General features: G+C 36.7%; 1 protein-coding gene across 7 annotated transcripts in view; it reads right to left on the bottom strand.

Moving 5' to 3' along the window:
• Positions 1–20,189, bottom strand: part of ZCRB1 (zinc finger CCHC-type and RNA binding motif containing 1) — a 54,147-nt gene that overhangs the window by 8,359 nt on the left and 25,599 nt on the right. For 3 of the 7 annotated variants that reach the window (XM_069094203.1, XM_069094202.1, XM_069094201.1), the window contains 5 exons: positions 17,058–17,270; positions 14,857–14,942; positions 13,648–13,676; positions 1,922–2,033; positions 1,472–1,579 (listed from right to left, as the gene is read on the bottom strand). In XM_069094203.1, coding sequence (XP_068950304.1) covers positions 1,472–1,579; positions 1,922–2,033; positions 13,648–13,676; positions 14,857–14,940 — 333 coding nt within the window. In that variant the 5' untranslated portion in view covers positions 14,941–14,942; positions 17,058–17,270. Of the gene's footprint in view, positions 1–1,471; positions 1,580–1,921; positions 2,034–12,986; positions 13,039–13,647; positions 13,677–14,856; positions 14,943–17,057; positions 17,271–20,189 lie in introns of those variants that run through there. The other 4 variants (XM_069094205.1, XM_069094206.1, XM_069094204.1 and 1 more) reach the window with 4 other exon arrangements.

Here is a 20,189-nt window from a genome sequence, read left to right as displayed (position 1 = left end):
GGAGGGAAGACTGGCAGAAGGGGTAATCAGAATGTATGCCATCTTGGGGTGGGGGGGAGAAGGGAGATGGGGGGGAAAATTTGGAATTCAAAATCTTATGGAAATGAATGTTGAAAACTAAAAATTAATTAATAATTAAAAACAAATAAAACTTGGGGGAAGTCGCAAAAAAACCCCCCAATCCCCAAAACCCCAAAATATCAAGGGAGGCAAAAAACAGGAAGACCATTCTAGCCAAAGGAGTATTACTATCATAGAAGAAAGACGGTACTAAGTCCAAGGTCAAAAGGGATTCCTTATGAATAGTGAGGTCCTTTATTTGTTTCTTTCTGCAGATAAAATTGTCCTAGTTAAATCAAATCCTAGAATGCTGCAGAGTCCCATGAAAGAGTTCTATACTCATTCAAAAGAGTTTGATTTAACCACCCATGAAAGGAAAAGCAACGAGGAATGCCTATCTCTCTGATTGTCGACTGCAGTTAGGAGAACAAGCTTTATTGCTTGTCCATCAGTTTATACATCTTGTACAGTCAGTATATTTGGAAAATGAGTTGAGGGAATCAGAATTAAACAGAAGAGTAGGTTGTATTTCTCTCAGGAAACTGTAAAGCTTTTTTAATAGTCCCAAATTTATATATGTGTGTGTATATATCTGTGTATACATATATGTCTATGTACATACACACATATAAACAGTCAAAACAAAGTCCTGTCTTTTTAATATCTAGTGTTGCAGAATGTTTGCAAGTCATGGAAAAGTATAATCTCTAAAAAATAAAAAGTGGGCATTACGTAGAGTACAATAGAGTCATAAGGTAGATGTGAATAGGCTGCAACATTTAACAAATAAGAAACTATTTAAGTATTTAAAATATTTATTATTTAACAAATAAGAAACTTCAAAGAAGAGGATGTTATCAGGGAATGGTCTGAGGGTAAAAGAAGGATTGGTTAAGGTTAAGTATAATCAATGGATAGTCTATGTGCTCTACTAGTATTCTTGCAATTTCTGGGGAAACTGAGGAAGGCCCCCACCATATGGGTAAATCCACTGGGATAAATTCATGGGAGAATATGAACACAAATTGCAGAGGATAGGAAGGAACAGATGGGCTGTGAAATGAATTATTGGAAAGAATATACAAACTGGTGAGCTCGTAGATCCCCTTGAATACCCAAGTGATTTTTCATTTTATATTCACTCAAACCTTGATTATGCAGTCCAGGTTGAAGGAAATTAACTTGATAACTGGCATGTATTACAAAACTGAAAATCATGGCAAAGAAAAATTATATCCGAACACAGTAAATTCCTCTTAGGGCTGCTTCAGATACTCAGACTCTTCATATACATCTTCCTTACATCATAGTTTTACTAAGCAGAGTACTAGATAACTACCACTAATGGAAGATGGATGTGAAACACATTGAAGAATAATGTACAGAAAATTTTGTAAAGTGTTCTACTTACTCCACATTCATAGCACCTAGATTTATCAAAGTAGTTGCGCCTTCGGATAAACTCAGCAGCTCTTCCATTGTCAATAGCAATGCTTGCTTTTATCACTCTCCCAAATAACTAAACCAAGGGGGAAAATAAGGCAAAATGCAAATTTTACAAATTAGAGAATTCCTTTTTTTCCCAAACCTCCAAAGTGATTTCTTTAAAAATTAATTTTAGTTACTGCAAAACAGGGATGCCTGATTACCTGAAGCAAGTGCTAGTGAGCAATGGGCCTCCTACCTTCTTTCACTTTTGAATCCTCTTTTTATTTTGGAAACGTGAAGGACAATGAAGCTTTGCAGCTTTTTCATTTCTTACATATTTTCCCAGTCAATCTACTGAATTCTCTTGAACTTTATTTTCACCTTTTATCCCCTTTATACTTTGAGTGGGTGATCAGGCAGATAACTGGCCTACCTGCTTATTGTTCAGTGCCCTCGAACAGTTTTGTGCTGATTCTTTATCCAAAAACAAAATAAATGCAACACCTTTACTCTTCCTGGTATCTTTATCTTTCATAATAGTAACCCTGAAAAGAAATATAAAAAAGTGTTGAGAAACCAAAATGGATATAAGTGAATTACTTGGAAGGTGCAAAAAAAATTAGTATGTTCAAATATAAATACTTTAATGTGTAAAGGTAATTATTTTGGTAAATCAGTTATTTCTCAGTTATGGATGATTTAGAAGGACAGCAAAAATATAGTGCTAACAATAAAATAAAAAAGTATTCTAACTGCTGTACTCCATCAAAGTTAAATCAGTGGTTGAAGAATGGCATAAATTGGAGGACAATGGAATTTTTAAGAAAAAACATAATTCTTTTCTTTTGTTAGCAAGAAAGGTAATACATCTTTGAAATTAAAAAAAATTACTTAGAATGTCTATTCCTTTGCTTTGTTTGACTAGATTTTTTAAAACTCTCTGATCCTTCTAATGTGTTATGAATGACATACTAAAATGCAATGGTGATCTGTCCCATTCCCTCTGTTCCTTGGTTCTTTGGCATAAATACTGGCAGTTTAGAGCCTGTTGGCATCAACAGTTCAGAGGCTGACTTTCCTGGCACTGGCATTGGTGCTTTCATGTTGCAGCCCTTGGCAGATTTTTACTCCTGAAGTACTGTGGCCAGGCTAGTTGTTATGGCCTGAGGAAATTTCCAGTCTGGAGCTGGGGTTCTATGGCCTTGTAAAGAGGGAAGGGGTGACAGCAGTTTAGGGGTGGGTTTTGATGTAAACTTATGTCATATCCTTGGGGCTGCTAGTGCAGCTTCTCTGACAATAGTGTGGGATGTGGGGAAAGGGTGCTAAGTGAGCTCAGGTTCAGTGAATGTTAGTTCCTGGGTTTTTCTTCAACTTTCTTTTGGATTCTGGGTTTCTAAGACCATGGAAACACCTGAAATTTCTTTATCTTTGGTCCATTATTTCTGTTTTGAAGAGGTTTGAGAGGTTGTGGGGATTGGAGAAAATGTCTATTCTGTCATCTTTTTACTCATTTTGAAAGAATAATTAGGTAAGAAATGTTTTATCTTTTGTAGGCTTCCTCTGACTTCCTAGTAAATGTGATTTAGAAGTTAAGATTAATTTCCCACCATCACTTATTTTGCCAAAGAATTATATTATTTAAGCTACATATTATTGATATATACATATATTCTTATGTAAGATAAAACATTCTTAACTAATTATTCTTTCAAAATGATGAAAGGTTTGTTACATAAGTTTTTAGTTACATACAGCAACCTTGATGCAAACCATTCTGAACTTGATCCTTCCTAGTCAAGGAAATTGTGCTGAGAATCTGGGAAAATTTTTCTTTCATATCTTTGTTCTTTGGAATAACTAAGTTCTTTATAAATACACACTCACATGGAGACTCTTCAAGGAGTTTATTTTCTATTCCATTTTATAACTATTTCTTTATTTAAGTTCTGGTTAGCAATAGTGACAAGATATTGGTGAAAAAATAAAAGATGCTCTATACATTCAAGTTGCATCTGGTTAAATTCTTTATTTTCCCATTTTGACTCAGTGATTATTTATTATAATCTGGAAGTATTTTGCAAATATTCTAGTGATTGTGAAAAACAATGATAACAGGTTTTATAGTTGGACCTCAGTTTTTTTTTTACAACTTTAACAAAATCATACTTGAGTAATCTTTTATTCATGCATACTGAAGTAACCTGGTATTTTATTTTTCAGGAATATGACATAAAGACACATCTTAGTTTTACAAGAACAGTTCTTGCTTCTAACTCACTAAACAAAGTTTATAAACAAATGGTCGCAGAAATCTGATACTGTAGGACAAAGGATGAAGTGAAAATTTAATTTTGATTTAAAATTCAGAATAAAGGATTACATGAATTAGATAAATTAGTTTTCATATTCACTTATGATCACAGGATATACAACTCAGAAAATCTGGTCTTTTTCAAATAAAGCTAAAAATCTGGGTGACAGAAAGGGTACTATGCTTTTTTAGGAATTTTTATATAATTAGACTTAAATTTAGCCATTAAATTTTATTATCTACATTTTTATAATGACTGCAAAGGTCAATTAAATTTTAGTTTGATAAATTTCTATGAATGCACTCCCAAGGGACATATGTAAAAGAAAGGGACACGTAAAAAGTTCAGTTGAAGGTAGGACCTAAAATTGGACTTGGTAACTTTCCTTTAAAACTCTCTGTATATAGTATATATAGAGTAATACCTCATTACTTTTGTGATTAGAATGGGTTTTAGAAACCATGGGATCATTTAAAAATACAATAGAGGCAGGATATGTAAATTTTCCAGGGTTGTGGGTTTTTTTTAATGTGAAGGTCATGGCCAAATTATGATAAACCCCTAAATCATCTTGTAAAGAGCCACATTAAAGTAGCTATTATCACTGTGTACCTTCCAGATACTCCTGTGGCCTGCTAAGAGTTCAAAATAGATTACATGTATGTGCTATGACTTTGCTCTTCTGAGTACTTACCTCTGACTTCTGGTTATTACTACCTGCTGACAAAAATTGTTAAATAGAACAGAAAAAGTTCTGCACATTCAAATCAGACATATGACTATAAAAAACTATAAAAAATAAGGCATTTCCTAAAGCTATAAATTTCATAAATTATGTTATCTATTAACTGGGAGACTTCATTGATAGTTGCTTCTGAATGTCATCAGGATAACTGATGTTCAGAAAATAACTATGAAGCCTGATCCCTATGTTTCTACTGAATTGAAAAGATATTGTTACTTTTCATAATATTTTAATATTAAGTATGATTTATTAACACTTCTATTGTTATCAACAAGTATTAAGCATAATTTACTGACACCTCTGTACCAATAAAATACAAGTCCTGTACTTCAACAAACACCTGCTGAACATATCTGCTTGAAAGTTAGACCCTTGTTTCGAACTGAACATTATCCAAAATGAGTTTAAGTGCCACTTCCCCCAAATTGAAACATTTTCCAGTTAATTGTAGGTAAATATGTGGTCCAATATAGCTTGTGAATTCCTGTTGGTTCCTCACTAGTACCCTCACCAAGGATCTCTTCGATTCATGTATAAATGACTGTCATAAAGATTTTTTTATATATGAGAAGGGAGGCATACACATTTAATGCTCTCTCTCTATATGTATTTTAAAAGCAATCGGGGATAAGTAACTTGCTCAAGGTTACACAGCCAGTTATTTTTGTGTGTGTGGGTGCCGAGTATCTGAGGCCAGAACCGATCCCAGGTCTCCTGTCTCTCTCTCAATATTAGTAAGGTTTGAGTTCTTCCTCATACTTTTGTATCTTCCTCCCCTTCAGACACTTTGTCCCTCAATACTACCACAATTTTGTTGCCTTCAGCATTTATCTCTTCTATATACATCAGGTTCAATCTGGTTATTTCTCCCCTCTTTGTTCTCTTTATTGCCATTTCAATCTCCTCTATAAGCACATTCAGATTGATTTTTAGGGTTTACCACATCCACTATTTGTGATAGAGCAAATTGGTTTGTCATAAAGCTTTTACTACATCTTTCCAATTTTTCTTGTCTTGAGTCCTCTTCTCATTTCCACCCCAGGAAACAGAATAATGATAGGCCAAACGTTTATAAGAATTTTCTTTATTTCCTCTTCATCCCATTGTGGATGAAAAAGAGCTTATAAGTTTCTGAGAAGAAATACAAACCTAGTTCTTTTTTTCAATTCAACAAACATTTATTAAGTATGTACTCTATGTAAAACCCTATGTTAGGTACTAGAGATATATAAACAAAAACCTAATAGTCCTCAAGATGCTCACATTCTACTATAAAGTTAGAAGCGGAAGAAAAATATGAAGAGTTCCGCTTCTATCACTTTAATTCCTGTGCAAGCCACTTAAGTTTGTAAAGCCTCAGTTTTTTACTTTGCTAAATGGAGAGAATAATGTTCTACCTACCTCTGAGAATTCTAAGCTAAGATTTAATAACCCATGTAAAATGCCTTTTTAAGTTACATGGACCTACTTTATCATGTGAAACAAGGATAAAGGAGGAAAAAATGGGAGAAGGCATGGAAGTGATAGGAAATGAGGAAGAGGGAATTCATGGAAGATGGCTTCAATTTTTTCTATAAAATATGAAGCAAGGTTCCTGACTAAGACAGTAGGGGAAGGGGGAGCCATGGAAGTTTTACAGAGGGATGAAAAGGTTTGGAGGAGCCACTGTAGAGAGTGGAAGAGTGAGTTGATAAGGGAGATATAGTTGGATTGCCTAGCAGCAGTGAAATCCCAGATGAGCCTAGGTAACAGATTTATAGTGGACCTAGTCACAATGACTGTGATTTTCTCCACTTTTGTTCAGCAGCAGTGGGAATAATGCAAGACTGAGGCTTGTCTGCACATAATCGGTTATGTGATAAGGACACTAGAGATTCAAGAGAGGAGGACAGTGTAGAAATGAATTGTTTCACTAAGGAGCCAAGATGGAAAGAAGAGGAGATAGCGGCTAGTGCAGGGGAGATGACTTGGAAGAGAGTTGAGAAGTCAAGGAATTAGAGTTCTCAGTGTAGACTGAGTGTAGGATTGTGTAAGGGAAGGCTGAGGGAAAGGTGAAAAGCCAATAGATTACTGTCTGATAAGGGGATTTCATAATTCTTGAACCTGGAGGTGGTACATTTGTGAGTGACAGTAAGATCCAGGGTGTGACCATCTTTGTGTGTAGCTGAGGTGGAGTGGAGGAATAGCTCTTGGGAAGTGATTAGGTTCACAAGAACTGAGTACTTAGGGTGTTGGAGGCTGGAGTAATAGTTTTGTTGAAGGCCCCTAGTATGAGGACAGGAGTTAGGGAGGAAAGAAAAATTATATCTAGGTATTAAAGTCATTGAGGAGGGAAGAGGAGTGATCTGGATGTTGATAGAAAATAGCTGCCAGGATTTTTATTAAGTGGTAGATATGAAGAGCATAAACTTCAAAGGAAGAGAAGTTATTGAGTAAAGAAAGAAAGGGGAACTTGGAAGAGGTAGTAGGGAACAAGGAGTATTTCATCTACCTTGCCTTGACCAGTGAACCTAGGAGAATGAGGGAAGGTGGAGCCAGTAGTGGAAAGGGTAGCCAGGAAAGGTTTTACAATCAGGGGAAAGCAAGGTTTCATTAAGAGCTAATAGATGGAAGGAGTGAGAGAGTAATGGATTTAACATGAAGGAAAGTTTGTTGCCTATGGAACAGATATTCCAGAAGGCACAGTGGAAGGGTTGAGTGGAGTTAGGATGAAAATTCAGGGCCGATGGGTTGAGAGAGATGGAAATGAGGAATTGAGTGGTAATGTGTGGAATGGGGTCTGGATGATGATCTACAGGAGTTCAGAAGTCACTTAGATGTGAAAGGTATGATCAGGGGTGAGAACATTTGTTTTTGAAATGGAGATGCTGCTCCTCTACTTTCAGAGAACAGGCGCAGCAGGAGATGGGAGGCTTGAAGTTGAAGGGAAGGTGCTTGTTCTTTGCTTTGGAGGTTCTCCACATCCCAGTTGGCACATTGGTCTGGCAATAGGATGTGGAACCTGACTTATGTTGGTACAGATGGAAATGGTTGCTTTGAGGTAGATGTAGGATACCTGGCTTGTCCTCAGCCAACCTTTCCTCAGGGGAAATGCTGTGCCAAGAAGGAGATGGAAGACTCAGTATGTTTAGGAATCACTGGTCTGAGGTCTCATCTGAGGAGACTGGTTATCAGGAAGTGATAGATAGAAGACCCTTTCCAGCTTTTGTTTTCTTTTCTCTCATTAGACTGTTAATTAAGCTCCTTGAGGGCAGAGATTGTTTTTCTTTTTCTTATGTGTATCCCCAGCACTTAGTACAGTACCTGGCCTGTGCTTAATAGATGTTTATTGAATTGAATTATGTACAATTTAGTGGTCCCATTTCTATTTGAGTTTAACACCACCAGTTTTAAATACTGCTTGAAAGTCAGTCAGTTTTGCCATTGTACTAACAGGTACTACCAGATCATGCTGAGTCTCAACTGGATGTAGTATTTTTTTTCACACACTCTTTTTATTCTTTGACTCTTACCTCATACTTCACAACATGCCTTTTTCTACTCAGCTGTCTTCTACTGCCTCCTTCCTATCTGCCTCAGCAGGAGACCTTACTACCTATTTTACTAATATTGTTAGTAAATGAATTAATCATTTATCATGATTTCCTTTTCCTATTGAACAACTCAGAACTGCCCTTTGTGGTCCCCCATTCTTTCATTTATCTTAGTCTCTGATAAAGATGTGTCAAACCCTCTGTGCTTTTGATTCTATAACTCCCATCTTCCTTGGAAGTCTATAGTCTTGATCATTCTGTCTTTTTTGCTTACTGATTTCTCTTTTAATCACCAGTTGCTTCCTTACCAACTATAAAGGACAAAAAAAAAACAACTTCATTTGACCCTGTCATTCCCTCAAACTATCATCTCCTCGAGCTGTTATGCCTTATCTCCTTATATCCTCCCTTTTACTGTCAGCTTCTATACAGGTCTAAGCTTGATATTCCTACAACATAAGTATAGTCAAATGGGGTAGGTAAGTGGCACAGTGGATAGAATGCCAGCCCTGGGGTCAAGAGGACCTGAAGTTCAAATCCATTTTCACTTACACTAGCTATATGTGACCCTGCATATGATTTAACCCTGTGTGCCTCAGTTTCCTCATCTGTAAAATGACCTGGCAAAATCATTCCAGTAGCTTTGCCAAGAACACTTCCAGTGGGGTCTCAAAGAGTTGGATGTGACTAATCGACTAAACAAGAACATGAACCAAATAACTATACTGCTTAAAAATCTTCATTGGGTTTGTATAATGTGACATACAAGTTCTTAAATTTGACATTTAAAAATCTTTTATAATCTGGCTTCCATCTGCCTTTCTAAATTTGTTTTGTAAAAAGCTTGTCTAATCAAATTGCCATAGTAGCTATTCTCCATTCTAGATTTTCCTTCTCCTTTCTCTGTCTTTGTATGCATTCTCTACTTACCTCTGCCACTCAGTGGCACTGTTTCCTGCTGTGGTTTCATTCTTTATGGTAAAGAGTTTCTTTTATCTATCTGTTGGTTCCCCCTTTTAATTTCATTCTTAGATGCCATCATTACCTTCCTTCAAAGATATAGTCACACTATATCCTTCACATGGCTTTTCCTGACTTTCCCAATTATTAATGCTTTTGAAATTACTTTTATACATATATGTATATATTTTACATGTTATATTTCTTTCCCACAAATAAAAAAATAAGCCACTTAATGTAGGAAAAAAAAAAGTTACATGGCCCTGACTGGGATTCCTTGGAATCTGTTTCTTTTTTTCTGTCTGTTTGAATATTACCCTTTTGACCTAAAACTCTGAATTCTGGCTAAAATATTCCTGCTTGGTTTCACTGGGGCTTCTTTTAGGAGGTGACTAACATATTGACTGTATTTTTACTTTACTCTCTCATTCTAATGCATCTAAGTAATTTTATGATTTCTTGATATATAGTGTACAGATTTTTTTATTTAGTCATATTTGGTTTGGTGATTTTAAAACTGTCTCTCTTCAAACTGTTTTCCAGGTCTTTGGAAATGTTGGTCTCTGATGGATTTATCCAACTTGCCCCAGGAAGCTCATCATTTGAATAACCTCAACATCATGTAAAATTCCACCAGCTTTCGTACTCTACTTCCTCACCACCCTCTCCCTCTCTGACTGGAGGGTGGGGTCATAAATTATACCTCTGTTTAAAAAGAGATATCAGCTCAAACATCTTATTTCCCACCTGGCTGCACAACTCTGGGTCTTCCCTGACTTCTTCACCTTGAATTGGGTATCTCTCTCCTAAGTTTTCAGCATTATTTTGTGTTTTGTCTTCCTCCATGAGATTATAAGCTACTTGAGGGCAGCTGTTTCCCTTTTTGGTCCTGAAAGGACCTGACCATAATCTTAGGCTTTATGGAAGGACTTGATCAGAGGCCTTCTGCCCTAATCCCTAACCCTTGGCCATTCAGTGGCATTGTTTCCTGCTGTGGTTTTATCCTTTATGGTAAAGCGTTTCTTTTATCTATCTGTTGGTTCCCCCTTTTAATTTCATTCTTAGATGCCATCAGAATGATTTTCTTTAGTTGAAACTAAAAGCTCTTTTATTTTGTTTTTAACAAACTGATTTTACCTTCTGCTTCTCTGTCTTTTGAGATGCTGCTTGTAACTTTTTTCATAATCCTTCTGTCTAAGATTTTAGAAATAAATTTTTATTCTAAACTAGTGTTGTCTTTAGCTGCCATATCTAAACTTGGCATGTTCATTAAGAGATTGTAATTAAGATTTCAGAGACTTTTTTTGGACCTGTTTATCAAGATAATTGACTTATACTCGTTACATTTTCATGTGGAATTATAATTAGCATTGATATTCTTTCCTTTATCTATTTCCTATTTTGGGTGTGTGTAATAAGTATGTTTATACAGGTCAAGATAGAATTGTTTAAATTGTATACCATATCTTTTTCTGATTTTTATTATTTTTTCTAGCTTTGCACTAATTTTGATCTTTGCTTTAACAAGGTAAGGTCCTGTCTGTACCCAGAGACCTAATTCAGGAATGAATCCCACTTCAGTGATAATTATTTATTGCTTGTTAAAATATAATCTATTTCATTCTTAGCAATGGCATTCAATGTTTGCATGACCAAAGTCTTCTGATTCTTTCTTTGACACTTAACAATGTGAAGTTTCTGGATGATCTACTAGTCTTTGGCCTCTCTCATCCCTTATTCCTAACCCATGTTTTCCAATATTTTTTTTCCAAAATCTTCACTTATTTCCACTTTGTACTGAAATCATATTTATGCCATTTGGAGAATTACTGAGTTATGAGAATTTCTCTTCAGCCTCTACAACATGTATTGATTGGTGTATAACCTGAAATTGCTTTGATCAGTTGCTCTGGAACATAAATTTGGATTTGTTAGAAAAGTAACTAAACTGTTCATTTTCAGTCAATTAATCAATAAGCATTTACGAAGTGTCTACTGTTTTTCAGGAACTATGCTAGGTGCTGTGCAATTCATTAAAAAATGAAAAAGTCACTACCTTAAAGATGCTTATATTCTACTGAGGGGAAAAATGTGTACATATAAGTATATATGAAACAATTACAAAGTAATTGGGAGGGGCACTAGCATGTAGGTAGTATTCAAGCTGAGTTTTGAAAGATACTAGGAATTCTTCAAGGTAGAGGTAAGAAGTACATTTCATGCAAAGAGGACAGTCAGAACAAATGCACAGACTAGAGATGAAGTGTCATGTCTGAAGAACAGTAAACAGGTCTTTTTGGCTAAATTAAAGTATTTGTGAAGGGGTATAATATGTAATAATGCTTGGAGATATAGGCGGTGGACAAGTTGTGAAGAGCTTTAAAAGCCAAATCAGGAAGTTTATGTTTGATCCTAATGGTAACAGGGAGCTACTGGGTAGGGAAATGACATGGTCAGACTATTTAGAAACTCACTTTGGCCTCTGTGGAGAATAGAATTGAGAAGAGAGAGACAATTTAGGAGGTTATTTATTACATTAATCCAAGAAAGAGGAAATGAGGTCCTGAACTATGGCAGGGGCTATGTGAGTAGAGAAAAGTAGAAAGATTTGAGAGATTCTATAGAATAAGAATGAATATGGCTTAAAAATGTATTGGTTGGGGGTGGCTAGGTGGTGCAGTGAGTAAGAGCGCTGGCCCCGGAGTCTGGAGGCCCTGGGATTGGTTCCGGCCTCAGATACTTAACACCCACACAAAATTACTGGCCATGTAACCTTGGGCAAGTTACTTAACTCCAACTGCTTAAAAAAAAATGTATTGGTTGAGAAAGAATGAAGAATTGAGAATGACAGTAATGTTTTCAACCTGGGTGACAGGAAGTATGGTAGTGGACAGATATAGGGAAGTTCAGAAAACAGGTTCAAGGGGGGAAGATAATGAGTTGTTTTAGACTTGGAGTTCTGAGATGCCCGTAGGACATCTGATTTTAAATAGCCAAAAGGCATTTCCTGTTGGAGACTGAACTCAGGAGAAAGACTAGGGCTGGATATATAGATCTGGGAATGATCTGCATAAAGCAACAAATGAAGCCACCAAATGAGAAAGTATAGAGACAGAGGAAGGCCCAGAACAAAGCCTTGGAGTATACCCAGATTTAGAGGGCATAATCAATATGGGATAGGGGATAGAGAGGAAAAAGGGGGAGATCACTCTTCTAGAAAAGACAGGAGGAGATAGGACCAATGATACATGAAGAAAGGTGGGGCTTGGTGAGAAGAAAGGTTATTTCCTCATCAGTGAATAGTGTAAAGTAGGAAAGAATAGGGACTGATACCAATGGATTCTGAGATGTAGAAAAATGGAGGAGAGTTCACCTTCTGATCTTTTACTATACATGTATCCCCCAAAGAGTTCACAGAATCAAAGAATTTTAAACTTAAAAGGGAACTCAGCAGCTATTTAGTTAAACCTATACCTGAAAAAGAATCACCATTACAATATATCTGACAAGAGGGGTTAGCTTTTTTTCTGAAGGCCTCTAATAAGTTGGAAAACTAGTTTCTATTCTACTTTTGGACAGTTCTAATCAAGTAGAAACTTTTCTTTTATTAAAGCCTACACTGGCTCCAACTTCTACCCAAAGAAAGAGGGAAGAGTTCCATATGTATAACAACAAATGCAGCAGCACTTTTTGTGGTAGAAAAAAAGCCAAATTAAACCAAGAGTATGGACATAAATTAGGTAATAGCAGAACAAACTGTGGAGGTCTATGAATATTATGAAACATTATCATGACAACTTTTTTTAAAAAACATGAACTCCTATTAATATGAATCACAATAATGAACTGAAGGAATTCAGAGGAACATGGGAAGAATGTGGCACAGCAAAAAGAGTGTTGAATTTAGAGTTAGAGGGCCTGATTCTGAGTCTTTGCCGCGTTACTTACATATTTAACTTTGGGCAAGTCATTTAACCTCTCTGGGCCTCAATTTATTCATCTGTAAAATGAGGAGGCTGAATTAGATGACATCTAAGTCTCTTCTAGTTCTAAATCTATGATCTCATACATGGTACTTGTTTAAAATGATACAGAGTGAAATAAGTACAGCCAAAACAAAAAAACAAAGCTAACAAAAACAACACTAAGAAGTGCCGACTCAGATCAATTTCAATGACTAATTTTGGTCTTGGAGAAAGATGATAAAGACTCAATAAAACTAATTATGGAACTCAGAATGACCCTTTAGGAATCTAAATATCTGATTAACCAGAATTCTTAACATTATCTGATCATGTAACAAAAAGTTGGTATAGAGATCTTCTGTTGAGTAAAGTCTATCAATGCATACTGGCAATTTTTCTGCAAATTACAATCTTAGAGGGTTGGGTGGAAGCACTGAGAAGTTAAGTAACTTTTTACCCGCCAGTATGTCTCGAAAGTAAGACCTGAAAACATGTATTCCTGACTCCAAGGTCAGTTGTTTATCTACCACACTATGCTGAAATCTTTATAGCATTCAGGTATTAAACAGAAATAGAACCATATTAAAACAACAATAAAAATAAAAACAAGTTTAAGAAACTTTAAAATTAAAATGGATACTTACTTTACAACTTTTCCATATTTGGAAAATATCTGCAATAAAGACCATAAAGGGAAACAATTCATTCTAACAACATACACGTGTATGAATATGCCAGTCACCACAGATTATAAACTGATAAAATTCTTCTTTAGTGAAAAGTCATAAAAAGTTCTATAAACTGGTTCTAAAATTTAGGTTTAAGACACAGAAAGAAGGTAAATGATTTTTTACTGCCTTTGGGTACAATACATCTTTCCAGTTTTATTAGCTGGGTTACTGAAAGTATCTAGTGAGAATGTGGTAATATGCTAGTGCCCATGTGTCAAAGGGAATATACTGCTACCTCCATGAAGGCAAAGACCCTAAACTCTTTTCTTTCCCCACCCTAGAGTAGTGCTCTGTACACAGCAGGCACTAAAAAGTTTGATAAATTATAATTGATATTGATGTTAATGTAAAACAATTCTATCTCCATTTATTAATGGGAAAAAAAATACCAGTTTCAAAGCTTCAGGAGAAGTCACAAGTAGGTGTGCAATGGTGTCAAATTCAAATAGAAACCAACCTCTGCTGCCACATTTTGACTTAGAAAACCACAAATTAATATTATCTACATTGTATTGTATTTTTATTTTATCAAGTGTTTCCTAATTACATTTTTATTTTAAAAATAAATTTATTTTACACGCACTTATAATTTGCTCCTCACACTGAACAAAAATTAAAAAACATTCTTTTAAACCCTCCTCATTAACCTGCAAAGAAATCTAACTAGTCCAGCAAAACAAGTTTCCACATCCTAATTACATTTTAATTTGGTTTGGTGACATGTCTGCTCCAGATAATGTCATGTTATTTTAGAAACAAACAAACAAACAAACTCACTGTAGACTGGGCTCCTAAATTAGTAGAGGAGATGGGAGAAAATTGCAGAATACAAGGTACCCACTTCTAGGTTATATAGCATAATTAATTAGTGGTACTTATAGGCACTGTATAACAGAAATAAAGTTGTCTGAGATATCTCCCTGATGCCCTATCTTTGAAGAATGATCACTACTTAATATTTGCAGATTTTCTTATATATGTAAACACACATATTATAGATTTGGTAAATTTTCATTTAAGTAATAAAAATGCAATTCTGCCAGGTTACACTTTGTTCATTTAGGACCCCCAATACAGTTCATAAAGACTTTAGTAAAGGTATTTATAAATACATTTGCTTACCCTGTATAAGTCATTGTTTGTCAGAGAAAAAGGCAAGTTGGATACATATACAGTACTTTTACTTGGTGCTAATCCACCACTCATTTCTGTATCAAGAAAGGGAAAAATGATATAATCAGTTCAAATACAGCTAATTTTCTTTCTAAGAAAACACAATACACAGTGAATTTAAGTTTGCAGATCTGGTAGTCAAAAAAAATATCTGAAGGTTAGAATTCAGCATTAGGCTATTATTAGGTACTCTAGACAGCTGCAAGTTACCAAGATTTAGAAGCAAACATTTGCTTCACTTAGTGTATTGTGCTAATCCAGTAGACTCCAAACTTTTTGGATCACCCCCTTCTATCAGTAAAAAATTTTAAAGCATGTACCACTAATATATTAATAAATTATAGAGATGTATAACTGTATAAATAATTGTGTATATTATAAAATACAAAAAAGAAAATTAAAACATTTCTATAAAGATAAAATAATTTCTGATCCAAGAGTAAATAGGAAACCACTGGAGTTTACTGAATAGGAGAATGATATGGCCAAATCCATCTTTAGGAAAACCACTTTGGCAGCTATATGGAGGATGGACTGGACTGGAGAGAGGCTTAAAGCAGAGAATTAGTAGTCTATTACAATGGCCCAAAAGGGAGAGGTTATAAGGACTTGAACTAGGGTGGTAGCTTGCAGAAAAAGGGGACAGATGTGAGAAAAACTGTAAAAGTAGAAGTGATACTATCTGGAGGCAAAGGAGAGTGAAAAGTTCAGGATGACACCAAGGTTTCCCACCTAAGTGAATGGAAGACAGTATCCTTGATGAAAATAAGGAATCAGGGAAAGATAATGTAATGAGATTTAATCTCAACCCATACATACCAATGGATTTTCTGATGTCTAAAAATCTGAGTGTTGGCTGAATCCTCTTATGCACTCACCAAAATGTTTTTCTCCAGGATGGCCTTACTTAACGATTGTTCAGAGCTATTCTCTGAAGTCTTTGTCACACTAATTACATTTTTAGGGTTTCTCTCTTTTCAACTTAACATATCCCAAACCAAACTCATCTTTTTTTTTTTTTGCCTTTTAGAGGGCAATTGGGGTTAAGTAACTTGCCCAAGGTTACACAGCTAGTATATTTGTGTGGGTGTTAAGAGTCTGAGGCCGGAACTGAACTCGGGTCCTCCTGACTCTAGGGCTGGGTGCTTTACTCACTGCGCCACCTGGCCACCCCCAAACCAAACTCATCTTTTCCCTCAAACCTATCCCTTTCCAAATTTCTCAATTACTGTCAAGGGCATCCTCCCAATCACCCAGGCTGATGGCCTAGGTATCATCTGTAACCCCTCACTCTCTCTCACCCTAAAAATTGAATTTGTTGCCAAGACCTGCAAATTTTACCTTTGTGACATCTTATATACAACCCTTTCTCTCCTTTGACACTGCTACCACTTTGGTACAGACTCTTATCACTTTATATATTGCAATAGACTACCAATAGGTTTCCCTGCTTCAATTCTCTCTCCATTCTCCTCAATCTCCACTCAGCTATAAATTTATCTTCTTAAAACACAGATCTAATCTTCCCTCCCTCACCTTCAGTACTCCAGTGGCTCCCTATCATCTCCAGAGTCAAATATAAAAATCCTCTGTCATTCAAAGCCCTTCACAACCTGTCTCCCTCCTGTCTTTCTAGTCTTCTTACTCTTCCCATAGGTCAACCACCCTGCCCCACTCCCCCCCTGCCCCCGCCTCCCTCTGCCCAGACTCTAATACGGCAATATTAGCTTCCTTGCTGTTTCTCTCACAAGATACTCCATCTCCAGATTCCTCATACTGGTAATATTCTCCCTCCTCATCTCCACCTCTTAGCTTGGTTCAAGTCCCAGCTAAAATCCTATCTTCTACAAAAAAGCGTTGCTGATATCCCTCAATGCCAGCGTCTTCCCAATATTGATTATCTCCAATTTATCCTGTATATAGTTCGTTTGTACATAGTTCTTTATATCTTATCTCCCCTATTAGTCTATAAGCTCTTTGAGGACTAGAAACTCTAGCAAAGGTGGGAAAAATGGAAATGGAATGGTAGGTAGAGTGGTAGGGCAGATGGCAGATGGCTGGGTAGGCTTAGGTCTTCTGGTGGATATTATATGGGATGTGAAGCATGCTCTAGAGACAATTAGGCATGGATTAGTTAAATTTGTACTCACCTTCTCACTAATCTAGAGAGCAAAGCCTCACAGTAGAATTCCAAAACTGAGTAGATCAACTCCCTCAGTGAACCGAGGCACAATCACTTGAGATCCAGTCTGGATGGTGCTATTCCAGGTTAAAAAAAAAGGAAGCAGACGGCAAGATACCCAGGTAGGACAGGATTTCCTGGTGGAATACTGGTTGGGGTGTGGTTCATGGTCTGGGATCACCTTAAAATCCAAAGAAGACTGAATGTTGGCTATATACTGTTTACCATGAGAATGAAGTAAATGGTAGTCTTGCTATGAGTTACTTCCCCTTCTGTTTGGGGCTCCAGGTATTTCAAAAGGGCCAAGCCTTTACAATTTAGGTGTGGGCTCCATGGACTTAGAATGAAGAACAAATTATGTTCATATAGGGGAAGATGTCTTGGGGTGGGGGCAAGGGAGTGTTAGGGTTCTTAACTGAGTACTTGTGTCCACTTCAGATTGAGCTCCCAACGGGGACTGGGGAAAATATGATATTTGAAAGGTTCCAGTTATGTTTTTATATTTAGAATATGTTCTAATATATAATATTTTATATTTATATTATATTTATTATCTAATATATGTTTTATATTTAGAATACCTTAAGCTAGGTTCATTACAAAGTAGTACTTGATAACTGTTTGGCAGCAAAAGAAAGGAGAAAAGTGGAAGATCAAGCAATAATAGCAATAGGTTTGAATAACAGATTTGTTGAAAATAAGGGAGCCCTTGGGGCGGCTGGGTGGCTCAGTGAATAGAGCACTGGCCCTGGAGTCAGCAGGACCGAGTTCAAATTCAGCCTCAGACACTTGACACATTTACTAGCTGTGTGACCTTGGGCAAAGTCACTTAACCCCAATTGCCCTGCCTTCCCCCCTCCAAAAAAGGAAAAAAAGGGAGCCCAATTTGTTTTTATGAAGTTTCTTGTCCTACCTTGATTCTTGAATAAAATGAATGAAGTCTTGTTGAAAATTTCCCATAGTTCATTATATTCCCAGATCACTTTTTTGGCATGATGTCAATGTTGTTGGATGACAGATGACTTGTGACTGAAAACTTTCCCCTACATACTATATTCACAGGATTTCTTTATAGTATGAATTATTTGATGTTGTTTAAAGTACTTGTTTAGGTTAAAGGCTTTCCTACATTGATGGCAAAAGATTTCTCTTTAATGATTTTCCTGAGTCATGTAAGTTGAGTCAAATAAGGCTTTCCCACATTTATCACATTCATAGGGTCTTCATTTTGTGCGATTCAACTGACATCTCTCCAAAGGTTAATTAATGCTAAATCTTAAGGATTTTTCCACATTCATTAAATTTATAGTGGCTTTCTCCAGTATGAGGTCTTTGTAGTTGAGTAAGATTTGAACAGTTAAAGAAGGCTTTCCCACATTCATAATATGCATAGGTGTTTCTTCAGTATACTTTTGTGCATAACATGGGAAGAAGAATCAATGAAAGCATTTCTACTAATCTATTATGTGGATAGGGTTTTTCTCTTGTGTATGTAGTAATCTGTTGCCTTCTGGAGACCACTTCTTCTAATGAAATATACAATGTTTTACACAGGGGAATTAAAATAAATATCTGAAGTAAAAAAAAGGAACTGAAAAAAAATCAGTTGTTTTATCTTCTATCTAAAACCAGAAGAGAATTTATTATCCCAGTAGCAAGTACTTAAGATTTCTTTTATTCTGATTTGTTGCCGGTAAAATGATAGGAAATAGTTCAGTCTAGATTTCTGATGCAACCCTTCAACAAAGATAGAGGAAGAGTACCAAACCAAATGGTGATCAGGAAATTCAAGAAGAAACTATACTGGGTAACTTTTTGGGCCTAGGATTACACAGGAGGACAGCCAGAGCTGCAGAGGAGAGGGGAGGGTCTAGCCAGGAAAGCCTGCATAGCTTTCCAGCCTTGATGGAGCCTGAAGCTGGGTATCCAGTACAGGGAGGTCAGTCTAGGAATAAGCCAACAGCTAAGTTTATTCTAGCCAAAACCAAGAGTGTGTGGACCAGGGTTGGGGCCTATTGGAGCCCTAGACCAGAGGTGAGTGGTGGTGTGGTATAGTTGTGTGTATCAAGGCAGTGAACAAGGCCTGCAGCTGTGACTGACCTCGGAGCACCTTCTAGCCTGCATGTTAGGAATGGGGTCCATAGCTGTGTATCAGGCCAGGGAACTTGGACTAGGGGAAAGCCTTCAGGTCTATTGCTCTGATCTGGTGGAGTTTTCTGGTCAATTGGCTGAGGTTGAGGTCCAATACTGTCTATTGTAGCACTGACTAAGGTTACACCTATGTAATAGTAATGGAATTTAAAGATCCCCCTGTATTGGCTTGGTTTTCGGATTGATTGTGTTAAAACCCAGAGTTTGTGAATCCCACTTGTGGGATGGACTTGTTGACATGAAAAGAGAGGGCTGAACTAGGAGGAGCTGGTGACATGAATTTAGAGAGACATAAGCAGAGACAGAGGCAGAAGAATATTTTTTTTGGAAGCAGCATTGTGGAGGCAGAGACGGAGAGGATTGCTGAAGGCCAGTTCAAAATGCCCAGGACTTTTAAGAGGTGCCACCCAGAGCTGCCAAGGACTGAAGAGACGTGGCTGTTATGCTGGTACTTTGTCTGTCTGTTTTGATGTTGTTTTGTCAGATTCATTCACTGGTGAAGGACAATCCTGTTGTTGCAGAGGTCCTGGAACCTTGATGCTGGTTCAGAGCTCTTGACACTATTATGCAGACAGAGAGTGAATTGCGCCCACTGGTGAAGGCCAATGCTATTGTTGCAGAGGTCCTGGAACCTTGCTGTTGGTTCAGAAGCCCTGAAGAAGGATTTCCTTGTTGCATATTTACAGAAATCCTGGAAGAAGGTTTTGCTAATGTTTTCAGGGGTCCTAGGACTGTTCTGCAGACAGAAAATGAATTAATGAGGACACTGGAAATGTATCTTGTGGCCTTGCTAAGCTTTGTCTCCCCAGGAACAAAGATTGCTGAGAATTTGCCTTGGGTCAAGATGAAGAAAAGACCTCTCTTTGGGTATTAAATGCTGTGCTTAAGCTTGTTGTAACTCTGGGGTGGATGGCCTATTCAGTAGTGATCCAAGGGTGGGAAACTTTTG

This window comes from Petaurus breviceps, unplaced genomic scaffold (assembly GCF_028583685.1).
Source record: "Petaurus breviceps papuanus isolate PSGF00001 unplaced genomic scaffold, PetGlider_PUasm1.0 216, whole genome shotgun sequence".
Taxonomy (NCBI): Eukaryota; Metazoa; Chordata; class Mammalia; order Diprotodontia; family Petauridae; genus Petaurus; species Petaurus breviceps.
This window is presented reverse-complemented; position numbering and strand designations above follow the sequence as displayed.